Source organism: Nannospalax galili, unplaced genomic scaffold, assembly GCF_000622305.1.
Source record: "Nannospalax galili isolate Female #2095 unplaced genomic scaffold, S.galili_v1.0 scaffold31, whole genome shotgun sequence".
Classification (NCBI taxonomy): domain Eukaryota; kingdom Metazoa; phylum Chordata; class Mammalia; order Rodentia; family Spalacidae; genus Nannospalax; species Nannospalax galili.
Window position 1 is genome coordinate 1743140 of NW_008332149.1, and position 13486 is coordinate 1756625.

At 47.6% G+C, this 13486-nt stretch overlaps 1 protein-coding gene across 6 annotated transcripts in view; it reads right to left on the reverse strand.

Moving 5' to 3' along the window:
• Window positions 1-3926: 3926 nt before the first annotated feature.
• Tacc2 (transforming acidic coiled-coil containing protein 2) overlaps window positions 3927-13486 on the reverse strand; it is a 152523-nt gene continuing 142963 nt past the window's right edge. For 3 of the 6 annotated variants that reach the window (XM_029560723.1, XM_029560724.1, XM_008827273.3), the window contains 4 exons: window positions 8578-8738; window positions 8280-8386; window positions 7835-7955; window positions 3950-4468 (listed from right to left, as the gene is read on the reverse strand). In XM_029560723.1, the coding sequence (XP_029416583.1) occupies window positions 4403-4468; window positions 7835-7955; window positions 8280-8386; window positions 8578-8738 (455 nt within the window). In that variant the 3' untranslated portion in view covers window positions 3950-4402. Of the gene's footprint in view, window positions 4469-7834; window positions 7956-8279; window positions 8387-8577; window positions 8739-12548; window positions 12681-13486 lie in introns of those variants that run through there. The other 3 variants (XM_008827272.3, XM_008827270.3, XM_029560725.1) reach the window with 2 other exon arrangements.

Here is a 13486-nt window from a genome sequence, read left to right on the forward strand (position 1 = left end):
TTCTGACCTCTGTGGGCATTGCACAACACAGGTGCACTTACATACATGCAGGTAACACACTCATACACATAAAATAAAGATATAAAATATCTTAAAAAAAAAAAAAGCAGCTAGGGTCTGAAGCACAGACATCTGAAGTCAAGGTAAGCCACCCTAAGAATTCGGCCTGGAGTATGATTGCATCACACCTGTGTATAAGGACACTTGAGCAGTGTAGAATGATGGCAAAACACTGGCACGGTATAACCCCACCATCCCCAGGAGGGTTGGCTAAGCTGCTTTTGGTGCTATGGAATGCTGTTGGCCACTCAAAGGAACAATTGCCTCTACTGATACAAAATTGGCCGCAGATTGCAGTCAGTGCTGGGGTCAGTGAGACTCAACAGGCACTGAGTCCCTGAGAAGTAGATGATCTCAGGTAGAAGTGAGTCTCAGACTCAAGGAGACACAAACAAAGCATCCTTTTTTTTTTTTTTTTTTTTGGTCTTTTTGCGACAGGGTCTCGCTCTAGCCCCAGTTGTCCTGGAACTCACTATGTAGACCAGGCTGGCCTTGAACTCACAGAGATCTGCCTGCCTCTGCCTCCCAAGTGCTGCATCCTTTACCCACACGTTTTCCATTGCTGTAACCAAAACACCTGACAAACTACCCAAGGGAGAATGGATTTATTCTGGCTCATGTTTCCAGAAATTGCAGTCCACCACGGCCAGTTCCACTGTTTCTGGGCCCGTGAGGTACATCACAGCAGTGGCAACATGTCACTGAGACCACTCACTCATGACAGAGAGAAAGTAAAGTAGAGGAACGGGTGGCCTAGGACTGAGTACACCTTCCAAGAGGAGTTCCCAGGGACCCAGAGCTAGGCTCCACCTCTGAAAGTTTCCAGAACCTCCTCAAATAGGACCAATATCTGGAATCCAAGCATGTAACACAGGAGACTGCAGGGAACATTTGATATTGAAACTATCAGTCTGTGCAAGCTTTTCCAGAAGGGTGCAAGGATCATCCCGCGGCTTCCACCAGCTTCTGTGCCCACGGAGCTACTGAGAAGCCTTAGGTAGCCAGGAAGGGGCACGGGCTGGGAAAAGGATGAGGAGGAGGAGGAAGTGGACTCTAGCAAAATTTTTTTCTCATCTATAAAACATGGAATCTCCATATACATAACTCATTTTGAAGAAAAAAAACAAAATGTAAGACTGTGTCTGTAATCTTTCTTTTGTAGTTAAACACTCCTGAATGTGTCTCAATACCCTTGCCCTGGTTGTAGAACTCAACAATCACTAACCTTGCTGTCCAGTGTGGGGCCACAGACCCCATGGAATTTTCCAGCAGGCTCACATCCGTGGTTACACATCTTCAGTCATCCTTGATGAAGTTTGAAATCATTCTGTGAACTGAACACCACCCTATAATTGCCTGAGATAGAAGAGGCAGTTGTTTTGATGATGCCTTGGTAACTTTTATTATTTTATATTTTCATAATTTTACTAAGTGAAAAAGTTTGTCATAAGATGATGGTCAGGTTACAATACAGTGTTAGGTGAAAAAGAAAGGGGAACGAAATGGGATGCAGGATGCTGAGGATGGATGGATGGACAAATGTATACACATAAAAATATTTTTTTAAGTAGCACAGTGAAAGAAATAGGTATTTCATATGCCAAGAAAAGGCATAAAATAAACAAAAAGAGCAGCTCCTTGGTTTGGGACTCAGTATTTTTCCTTGCCTGTGTTTTGAATCTTGCTAGGAATGCGAATGTCTTACTTGAATGAAGAAAATAAGAGAGCAGGAGAGGTGGGTCCAGGGCAAGGGAGGGGTGCGGCCAGGCCAGGCTGAGTGAGGACGGGGGTCAGAGGTCCTGGTTGGACCAGCCAGTGGATCCTGGGCAGGAGAGGGAGGCAGTTACTAGCTCCGGCTCAGGTGCCTGTCAGGTGGGATGACAGTGGGGTCAGAGCTCTGCCTATGGAGGCCATGTGCACAAGAAATGAAACACTCTCAGAGTCCCAAGGATGCTGTGCATCATCACAGAGCCAGTGGGCAGCAAGAGCAAGTCATCCCTCTCTCCTTGGTGCTGATCACATGGCCCAACTTCATCCACCTTGTAAGTCACCATAGAGACCCCCACCCTATCCTGTCTCCCAGAGCTGAGGCTTTCTAGAACCTGTCCTGTTAGGGTCAGAGTACCTGTACAGTAAGTGGCCCATAGTCACTGTGCCTGGAGCAGGAAGAGGGGCAGGTAAACAGAGACATGGGGGCTCAGGTCTGCTTTTCACACTCAGCAACACCACAAATTCTACCAGTACATATGTCCCTCAAAAGATGTGTAGGCCCAGCAAGAAGACTTAGTGGGGAAAGGTGATTACGGCCAAGCCTGATGATCTGAGTTCAATTCCCGGGACCCACACGGTGGAGAGAACTGACTCCAGTCAGCCATTCTCTGACCTCTACATATGTACCATGGCATGCACCTGAAAGTTGTCTTCTGACCTCCATAAACACTCTTGCATGCATGCGTGCATGCAAACACACACATGCGTGCGCACACACACACACACACACAAATACTATAATAAAAAAATCTTTAAAGATGTATCTGTGTCTTAATCCCTGCTCCCTGTGAAAATGACTATGTGTGCAAATGGTCTTTGCAGACAGGGATATTGAAATGAGATCACCCTGAACTTGTGGTAGGCTCTAAATACAATGATGATATTCTTATAAGAAAAGAGAGGAGGGGCTGGAGAGATGGCTTAGCCGTTAAAAGCACTGGCTGCTCCTGAAGAGGACCTGGGTTTAGTTCCCAATATGGCAGCTAACAATACCTGTCCTTAACTCCAATTCCAGGAGCCCTCTTCTGAGCTCCACAGGCATTGCATGACACAGGTGTACTTATATACATGCAGGCGAAATACTCATACATGTTAAATTTTTTTTAATTAAAACATTTATTTAAAAAAATAGAAAAAGGCCAGGCATGGTGGCACATGCCTTTAGTCCCAGCACTTGGGAGGCAGAGGCAGGCGGATCACTGTGAGTTCAAGGCCAGCCTGGTTTACATAGTGAGTTCAGGTCAGCTGGGACTACAGGGAGACCTTGTTAAAAAGAGACAAAAAAAAAAAGAAAGAAAGAAAAGAAAGGAACTGGATGTGGTGGCATAGGGCTGTAACCCCAGCTTCTTGGGAGACTGAGGCTGGAGGATTGAAGAGGTAAGGGCTGCCTAGACAACAGAGTGAATTCAAGGCCAGTTTGAGCAATCTTGTCATCTTGTCTCTAGGTTCAATGCCTGGTACCTGGAGTGTTGCTATCAAAAGACAAGGGAAACCAAGGATGTGGCAAGCTGGGAGAGAGCAATGAAGCAGACTCCCCTTGGAGCCCGAGGGAACCAAATTCACACCTTGATTTGATTTTGCAGTTCATTTGTAGGCATTTGTGACAGCAGCCCCAGGAAACCAATATACATCCTCACCCCCGCCCCATCCTTCACCCTGGTCCTCTTGCAGGTCAAGGGCAGCAAGGGAAGTCATGTTGCTAAGTGGCTCATTACCTGCCTCCCATTGAGAGTCCCTAGCCCTTTCCTAAGCCCCTATGAGGAATGGGTTCAGGGTTGCTCACACACCAAGGGATGGAACAGACAGAGGGTTTGCTTCTTCACTCAATCAAAGGAAGCATTTTGCATCCTAACAGCAGAGACTTTGTGAAAAAAAAAAACAAAAAAAACCAAAACCCAAGCTAAAGTATCCACTTAATTATTTACATCACCAGTCAATATTTCTCATTAAATTCCTCTTACAAACCCAGCCACGATAATGAAGGAAATGTTATTTAAATCAATGGATAAAGAAAACGAGAAGGTCAAATCTGATAAGCTTTAACAAAGGCGAGAAAAGACTCAACCTTCCCAGAAAATAAATCACAGCTACACTCATTGCCAAGACCCAAAGAAAAAAATTTATTTACAATAGAGAATTTTATTTGAAACATGCATTTTTTTAAACAAATCAGCAAATGCAGATCAAGTGTACACTCCTTAAGGCAAGAGTCCCTATGCAGGCTGTGCATGTTCATATTAAATCAGAAGCTGCTCACCCTGGGGGATTCATGTCCAAAGGGCAAGGCCAAGGTCAGCAATTTGTCTTTTATTAGAGGATCAGACAATCTCCCTGATACAGGAACTCTGAGGTCAACTTGCTATGAATAATTCTAGGAAAATGCAAACCAATAGCAAGAAATCCTGCTAGGTCTCCTCAGGACTGCATACAATCAAATCACCTTTATTTAGAGAGGAGATACAGTAGTGCATACAAAAAGTGAAAACAGAACCTGTCCACGGTACCGGAAGGACAGCAGTGTGCCGACGCTCATATTGCACGCAACGGTCAAGTCCAAGCATTTGGTTTAAAGTTAGCTTTTCCCCATTTTGGCAATCAGTTCATCACAAATCTTGGTGAGCTCTTCTATCTCTTTATTCTGAAAATGAAGATAAGAGAGATGCTCCTGATGTTTGAAATCAAGTCAGTCAGGAGGCTGGGAAGATGCCAGCCGTAAAGTGCTTGCTTTGCAAGCCCCAGAACATGAGTTCAATCCTCAGAACCCAATATTAAAAAAAATAATAACAACCAACCAGCCAAACAACCAAACCAACAAACAGCTGGGTTGGTGGCACACCCTTGTAATCCCAGCACTGTGGAGGCAGAGATAGGTGGACCTGGGCTGAGCTCTTCCTTTCCTGACAAAGGCACAGGAGGATTTAGGAAATCTATCTGTATGGGAAATGCTAGCATTATCTAGAAGATGGCCCGACAGGTGGAGTCCTAGAGGAGCAAGAGATGCAAATTAACTTCAAGGCTTTCCTCTCATCCAGGAGCCACGCCTGCCACGCCCTGCCATCCCCCGGGGCCCAGTCAAGGCTGCACAGAAGACAGGGCAGCAGTTCCCATCCAGTTAGAAGCGGGTGTGTGTGGGGGGGGGGTGTCCCCAGAAGGGAGGTGTCCAGCAGATGTGGCTTTGCTTTTAGATGACTGGGATGCTAAGAGTCAAAGGCTGCCTTTGTTCAACTGCATAAATGGCCGCCACAGTGACGGTGGACCCGCATCCCAGGTCCATCTTGCAGCCAGTTTCTGCTAAAGCCTATCTCACAAGATGTACTGAATTTTTCTTGGAAACCTTGGGGCCGTCTGAGACACATCCTAGCTCAGTGCCATGGCTGTCCCCAGGGTAGGGCCCCACATCACCATGCCCATGCAGTGGAGGAACCTGCTCTGCCATACAGGAAAGCAGTCTCATTAGCAGTCTGCTCACGGCCCATTTCCTGCCCAGAATGTACAGATGCTGAAATGCCCACTAGAAGACAAGGCTCAGAAGGGGATGAAGCCCTGACCACTAGCCCTAAAGTTGCTCCCACCAACACTGCTACCCTTTGCTGGGGATGAGTGGTGGTCTTCATCTTGTTGGAGTACAAATGATGGGCCAGTCACAAATTTCAGGTGCTAGCCCTTTAAAGGAAGCAACTGTTACCCCATTTTTCAGTAAGGAAATTGAGGTACAGAGAGGTTAAGTGTTGTATATAAGATCACACAGCCAGGGGTCTGGAGAGAGAGCTCGGTGGTTAAGAGCACAGACTGCTCTTGCAGAGGACCCGGGTTTGATTTCCAGCACCCAACATGGCAGTAACAACTGTCCATAACTCCAGTTCCAAGGCATCTGATGCCCTCTTCTGGCTCCCATGGACACTGCATGACACAGGTGCACTTACACACAAGCAGGCAATTCACACACACACACACACACACACACACACACAAATAAATGAATTTTTAAAAACTAGATTTTAAGCCAGGTATGGTGGTGCACACCAACACTCGGGAGGCAGAGGCAGGCTAACCCTCGAAAGGCAGGCCTGGTCTACATAGTGAATTCCAGGCCAGCTGGGGGTACAGAGAGACCCTGTCTCAAAAAAACAAAAAATAAAAACTAAAAATAAATAAAAACCCTAAATTTTAAAAAAGATGACATAGCCAGGCAGATAGATCTGGCCAGCCTGGAGCACAAATTCAAATTGTCCTGGTAACTACTTAGTTTTGTCTCACGCCTACTAAACTTAATGTGCATCAACTCATGGTAGACCTATTAGAGATGGATGTCTGGAGACCATCATAGACCCATTGGAGATGGATGTCTGGAGTTTGCCCTAGCACCATCAGCCACCAATGAGCACACCCAATCATGGACTGTGTGAGGGGCTGGTGAAATGCCCAACATCTTCCTTCACATAGGACCTACCCTTGGTGAACTGTGCTTCTGAATCTCTTTAAGACAAGCCCTGTACCGTGACTGTCACTTAGGGTCCTTCAGGAGTGAACATACATGTGATTAATTAATTCCCCTGGAGTTTTAATTCAAAATGAAATTACATTTGCAGATACATCTTTATCTTTCCCATTATCCAAAACCTGGCAACCTAATTTGTTTTCACTTGCGTATTTTAATCTGCCAGAAAACACGGCATCCCCTTCACTTGCAAAGGCAATGTTCTGGATGGCCAGGGGCCTTGGAAACATCCGTGGTCCTGATTCCTGCTTCACAAACTAACACTGTGATATAATTTAAACACAGTCTCAAACTGCTTACTTTCTGGAGTGCAAACATTGGCAACTATCTGACACCCAAAAGGACTGAGGAATGTGGTCTTTATTTTAATGGAACATTCCATTTCTATAAAAAATATATACAGACTCAACAGTAACCCCACAGTGATGCTCCATAATTATCAATGAATGAACAAATGTTTGGACTTGCAGCTCTGTGTGTCTTGTCTCTATGGTGACTGTTAAGAACAACCAGCAGAGCCCAGAAAACAGAGGTGGCTGAACATAGCTGGCATATTTGGCACAGTCTAGCACTTTTTAAAATTCTGGCATTAAAGTGCCTGGTAGCTGTTACCCTTATTTAACGTCAAAGGAAAGCAAGGAATGTAAACATGATTTTCCAGAGGAAGTGGGGTAGGATTAGTGTCACACGTGAACATCAAGGAAATTCATTCACCTAAAATATTTTCAGGGCTAAAGGGAACCTAGGAAGCAAGGTGAAGTGCAAGGCTCGCCAGGGCTGCACGAGGCTGGCGAGGAGCTGAGCCTCTTCATTCTCAGGCTTTCCCTGACAGGATCTGAAGAAAGTCAGTCTGCACCTACCAGGACAGAGGTTTGTGATGCTCAGTCCTGATTCCCCACCCCTCTGGGCCACACTGGAACATCAGTGTTTCTGGGATGGTAGAGATTCTTTGGAAGCGCCACTGGCTCTAGTTGCTTACTAGATTACCAAGGTTCCCCCACAACCACCCATTAAGGCCCCTAATGTCTGAGAAGTGCTGGTCTTGTAGGCAACTGGGCTGTGATGACCAGCTGGGGGAATCCACCCCACCACTCACAGTTCTAGATTCACTGGCCCAACATTGACGGGGCTAGGCACAGGCTGAGTGACCTCAGGAGATTCACTCACTGGTCACATACCTGGTGGTGGGGGGCATCTGAGTATGCCTGGCCCTGACACTACCCATCCTCTATCAGGAAATGATGGGTAAATGTGATTGGTACCTCACAGATATTTGACGAATGGATGTTGTAAAGAAATGAAAACTAGAAATAAACACCATGCAGGCTGCTATTCCAGGAAAGACAGAAAGAAAAAACTGGATCTACTGGAGGGAGACATGGGTATGCCCACAAGGCACGAACTTGGATGGATGCTGTGCTGGCTCTGCTCTGGAACCTCACCTCCCAGCCTCCATTACCGGATGGGCTAGCCTCAACCATGGGTGCCCTGCCCTTACCATCTTACCTTCTGCTCCAGTGTTCTTTCTAGAGCGTCCACTCGCAGCTGCTCTTTCCGCAGGCTGGCCTGGTAGGCTGCCTGCTCCTGCTGGGCCTTGCCTCGAACCTGGGCAATCTCAGCATTGGCTCTGTTGGAACAAGGGGATCAGGAATTATCACTCTTCATTGGAGGTAGCTGCAGATCACCATGGATACCTCTGAATGGAGAGGGGTCTGGCTTCATCCTTGGAACTACAGCCTGAACACAGGAATCCCTAAGAACAGGTCCCTAACTGTCACAATGTTGAGGGGCTTTGGGTATCCTGGACATTACAACACAATTCTTCACTTATTTCAGTGGGTGGTGGTTGAATGTGAATCCCTTAGCCCGAGTCAGAGGGATCAGCCTCCTTTTCCAAGCCATGTCTAGGTGCCACAGGGGCTCCTGGCCTGCAGGGCAGAGGCTGCGTTACCTGTCTAGCTTCTCTTCCGCGTGCACCTTCAATGCCTGGTACCTCTGTTCCTCTTTCTTCACTCGGGACAGGTACTCCTGTGCACACTTCTTCAGCACCTCTTCATTCTGACACAACAGAGTCGGGGGTCAGACCTCGAAGATGAGCACCCCAGACGGCCACTTCTGACTTCCCCAGCCTCAGAAGAGCCCCTCCTCACATCAGCTCAGGATGAACTTCTGGGACCCTCAATCCTACACTTGGGCCCCTTCCACACTGCTATCTCTACTCTGCCCAGACTCCCGCTCTGCAGACGCACCTTGCGGAAGCCTTCCAGGACTTCCTTCATCTTCTCGTATCTCCTGAAGAGGTCAGCCAGAGACTTCTCCACAGAGTTCAGGTCAGCCAGGGCTTGTTCCTTCTCCAGGACCAGCTGCTGCACCGTTTGGTGGGAGACTGACTTTTCTCTCTGTTCGTCCTCTGGCAGGAAACAGGAGGCAAACAATGGAGCCCACTGAAACCAAACAAGGTCTCTGGGGCCAGTTGAGGCCTTGGGTACAACTCAACTTTTTCCTTGTGATGGACCCATTCCTGAAGCCCTCCCTCCCAGATAGTTTTTTTTTTTTTAATTTATTAATTTTTTTTATGTGTATGAGTGTTATGCCTATGTGTAGGTAAGTGCACCTGGGTCGTGCAATGTCCGAGGACAGAAGAAGCTGTCGGTTCCCCTGGAACTGGAGTTATGGACAGTTGTTAGCTGCCATGTGGGTGCTGGGATTCGAACCCTGGTCTTCTGCAAGAACAGTGTTTTTAACCACTGAGCCATCTCTCTAGCCCCCAGATAGTTTCTAAAAGGACAAAACTCACAGACTCACACAGTATCACATGTGGTAGAAATTGTTACTCTAAACCTAATCAATGCAGTCCCCTGAAAATCTACACTGGAGACCCCGTGTGTGCCTACTTTTCCTGTGTCAAGAAGATTCACTAGCCTCTGGGGAGGCAAGATTAAGGGGTGTTGTAGCCTAAACTCTAGGGGTGGCTCTTCCTAAATGTTAAAGACAAACAGAAGGTCTCTGTGAGGGAAAAGCATCTCTATCCCTACGACATCACAGAAACCCAATGCTCTGAAACTGTTACACGGCAACACGAACTTTTTGGCTGTATGAAGTATCAAACTCCACGTAGAGACATATCTTCAAAGTTCGCTTCTCAGTGGGAGAGGGGAGATCCATTTGGGTCTAGTTCAGAGTGCTGGTACTAATTTGAGCAACATCTCTGCTCTCTAGCCCATCTCTTGGGCTCCCAGCCATCCTACACTGCACTGCATCTCTGACACTGCACCCTCCAGCCTAAGTGCTGACGGAGTGGGCAAGGGACCACTTTCCTGGTGACAGCAGAACACAGAAGAAATCCCCCCTCTCAGCTCCTGGGGGAAGTAAGTGGCTCAGCAGACCTGTCTTTGTACCAGTCCCAGGTCATCTGGAAGGGTGCTGGCTGCTGCCGAGGACCGGCTGCTGTCTGGGAGATCACATTGGGAACTGCCAACAGGGAGCAATGGCAGCTTCCAGAACAAAGTGCAAATGGGCCACCTCACTGTGCTCAGAGTCCACCTGGAGGAACTACCTCTTGAGAATAATCCAGGCTCCAGAGAGAATTTGGGAATTGTAGAAGAGCCGTAAGTTTCCTTAGGGAAAGTCATAAATCCCTTAAAGTGGCTAACTGGCCCTAAATGGGCAGCTTGGCATGGCTCAAGCCTTATCAACTGGACACTCCCGGAGTGAAGGAAACTGTTTATGGAGTCAACCTGTCTCCTTTAGTGCCCTAAGATAGCTCACCTGCCTGAGAAAATAATCTTGGGAGGAAGAGCCTCAGTCAAGGACACCAGACCCTGGCACCAAGTAAAAACGCCTGCAGCTGTCTGTGTACAGCAGAATTCCTATGACAGTGGAAACCGCCCCTCCCTCTGATGCAGATGCCTGACTCCTGGGGCAAGGCTTCTGTCCTTTGCTGTGCTCTTTGAATAAAGGAACACATTCCTTGCCTGTTGCAGTTCTGGCTCTGACTCATATGTCTAAACTCTTTCCTTTCTCTGCTCTCCTCAACCTAACACCTTTCCACATGCTCCAGGCTGGATGGTCTCAGCCCCCTAGGCAGCTGCTGTTCTAGGGCTCAAGGGCCCCCAGAGCTTCCCGTGTCTCCCCGGTTCACTGGCCTCTTTCCTTCCACTCCCTAGCCCTTGCCCTCAGACATTCAAAAGAATAGTCCTGTGTGTGCATGTGTGGTTGGGCCAGCTGTGGGTTCTGGTTCTGTTAGATACCAACTTCTCCCACCTCAGGCTTGGTACACTGAGCTCCCTACTGCCATGCCACTCCTGTGACGGTTAATTAATCAATTCTGTCAAGTTGACTGGACTGAGAAATGCCTAGATTAGTACAGCATGCCGCTGAGCATGCCTATGAAAACATCTCCAAGGACAGTTAGCTCGTGCAGGCCGTGACCTGACCAACGGACTCATAGTATGATGGTATTACTGAGTGGTGGCACAGAGTGGGAGGTGGCACAGGTGGGGCCTGGTTGGAGGAAGTAGGCCACGGGGAGCATGTCCTTGGGGACTGTATCTTGCCCTAGCTCCTTCCTGTATCTTTTCTCTGCTTCCTGGCTGCCAGAATATGAACTGCTCGGTTCCACCATGCCGTGCCATCATGATGGACTGACTTCTCTGAAACTGTGAACAAAACAAAACAATCATTCCTCCTTTGGTTGTCTCTGTCAGGTGTTTGAACACACTGAGGGAATAACGTAGACCCTAAGTGGCCAGGGCACACTCCTCAAGGGCAGACACTCATCTCCTTGGTTCACTGCTCGACCCTGGGTACACAGAACACCTCCCTACAAGTGATGCTGACATACAATCCATGCAGTATGTAAAGAAGGGAAGCCTCCCAATGACACGGCAGGTTTTCTTGTCCCCATTTTACAAAAGGTAAAAGGTTTGAACAGCTAAGTCACTTGTTCACTGAGGAAGCATCACAGCCCAGGCCCAGACCCAAAGACAAAAACCTTAGTCGTGACCACATTCTACACAGGCGTCCTGTGATGGCAGACCTGGAAGGCTATAACTCTTGCCACAGCAGATTTTCCTTTGTGTTCTTTTGCCTTTAGTTTCTGACAGATCAGCATCTTGCTGAGTCTTGAACTGGGTGAATTCTTATCATGTGGTATGATGGGGCCATATCCTTCATTTCAGCTCCAAGTCTGACATAAATATGTTCAAAAGACCTGACCTTTTGGGGTCCCAAGACCTCATGTCAAATCAAGGTGTCTGTCAGATTTGAGTATGCATTCAAATCAGCTGGAAGGCTGTGCAGATTCGTGTCCCATCCTACTTTCTGACCCAGCAGGTCTGGGTGGGTCTGGAAATTGACATCAGTATAAAGCTTCCCAGGGATGCAAATACCATTGGTCCAGGGCTCTGTCTGGAGAACCACAAGTTGGGGATGTCTCCATCCTGCCTCTATGATCCCAGGGCTCAGAGGACACCCATCCAGTACCAGAAGTCACTAAGGCAGTATGTGGCTCTGGAGTCTGACAGCTCAGATTCAAATCCCATATCTGACACTTCCCAGCTGTGTGACCTTGGGCGGGGCTTTTGAAGACTGAGTCTCAGCTCCTCACTAAAACTAGGGGCTTGTAGTGATTCTGTGGCACAGTATTTGGGGGGATTAAAGGAAAGAATGAGTACAAAGCCCTTGGCACCAGGAGTCTGGTACCAGTGATCTGATAAACAGCATCCGTGTCTCCAGGAGCCCTTAACTGACTTGTGAAGGCCTGGCTTTTTAACACAGAGAACAGAATGGCCAAGCAATCTCCTTGCTATGTCTATACCCCTAAAAGAGAGGGTGTTCCCAAGTTCACTAGCAACCAATGCTTGGTTTTATTTCTTGAATTTTAGCTGCTTCCTTTATTCGCAGCATGCCACACAAATGTACATTCTGGGCTGATCTTTAGTCACGTAGATATTTCACCAGACAGGTTGAAGGAGCCATTTATCAAATGGAGTCCATCTGATTTCCTGGATCTAAGACGTGGCTTAGCCTCAGCTCTCTTTCATCTTTTTTAAAAATAGAACCACCCAGTTCCCAGGAGAGCCAGGCAAGGGAAAGCTGCACAAATCTTTTTATACATGGCCAATGCAGTTAGGTTCTTAAAATCAGGAAATCAGCCTTAGTCCAAAGCCGCAGAACAGAACAATACCCCTGATGGGTTTTCTGGCTTTTGCAGGCAAAATGTTATTAAACTGTGTGGGGAATGCAGCAAGCACACAAAAGCAAAATTAACAAAACCGTAAAACAAAACACAAACAGAAGGGTTGCCACTGGTAGGTGTCAAGTGGGGGAAGCGTTTACTTACCAGGCTTGCCTGTTTGTTTTGCAAGCAATGGGCAAGAAGCAACAGAAAATGGAAGCAAAACAGATAATCAGGGCAGTTGTTAAGAAAGCAGAAAAAAAAAAAAAAAAAACACTCGCAACAATCCGGAATTCAGAAAGCAAAGCAGCCGCTTTTTGCTCTAAATTCCAAATAGCCAGTGCTGAGTTTTAGTAAGACACACTTTCTTCAGAGGGAGCTGGTCAAGGGACAATGTGATGGATGTGGGACATTCAAAAGCTGTAGGCTCAGGCCCAGGTTCTCCCTGCTGGGCAAGTGGAGTGAAAATGGGAATTGAAATAAGGAATGCAGATGAAGCCTGTGGGTATGGCTCTGTATGTGAGGAGATTCTCGCACTTTCCTAGAAGGAGGGCGGGTCCCCTTACACAAAGTCCTAGTCAAGCCTCAGGCTGTCCACCAGGACCCTGAATTGTACAGAGGCCTTACACGGTGCCCCCTCCACAGCACCTGAAGGATGATGGCCACAGACACGATGCCTCTCTAGACTGAGATGCTCTGGAAAAACAGATAAGGCTAGAGACTAGTCATCCGTGGGGGTCACCCATGTCAGCCAGAGAGGTCTTCATGCTTAGAGCTCTCCAGGGGAACCCTGCTTCTCTGAAAGCCCCCACCTGTGTGCTACAAGCTGGCTGTGGGTAGCCTTCCCTCAGGGAAAAATCAAGCCCTTCACTCTCATCTCCACAGCTGCCAGTGTCATCAGCAAGGCACCAATTCAGGAGTATGACTCAGAGACCTGATCCATGGGAGGGCTCCAGGTCACTCACATCCCAAGACACCAG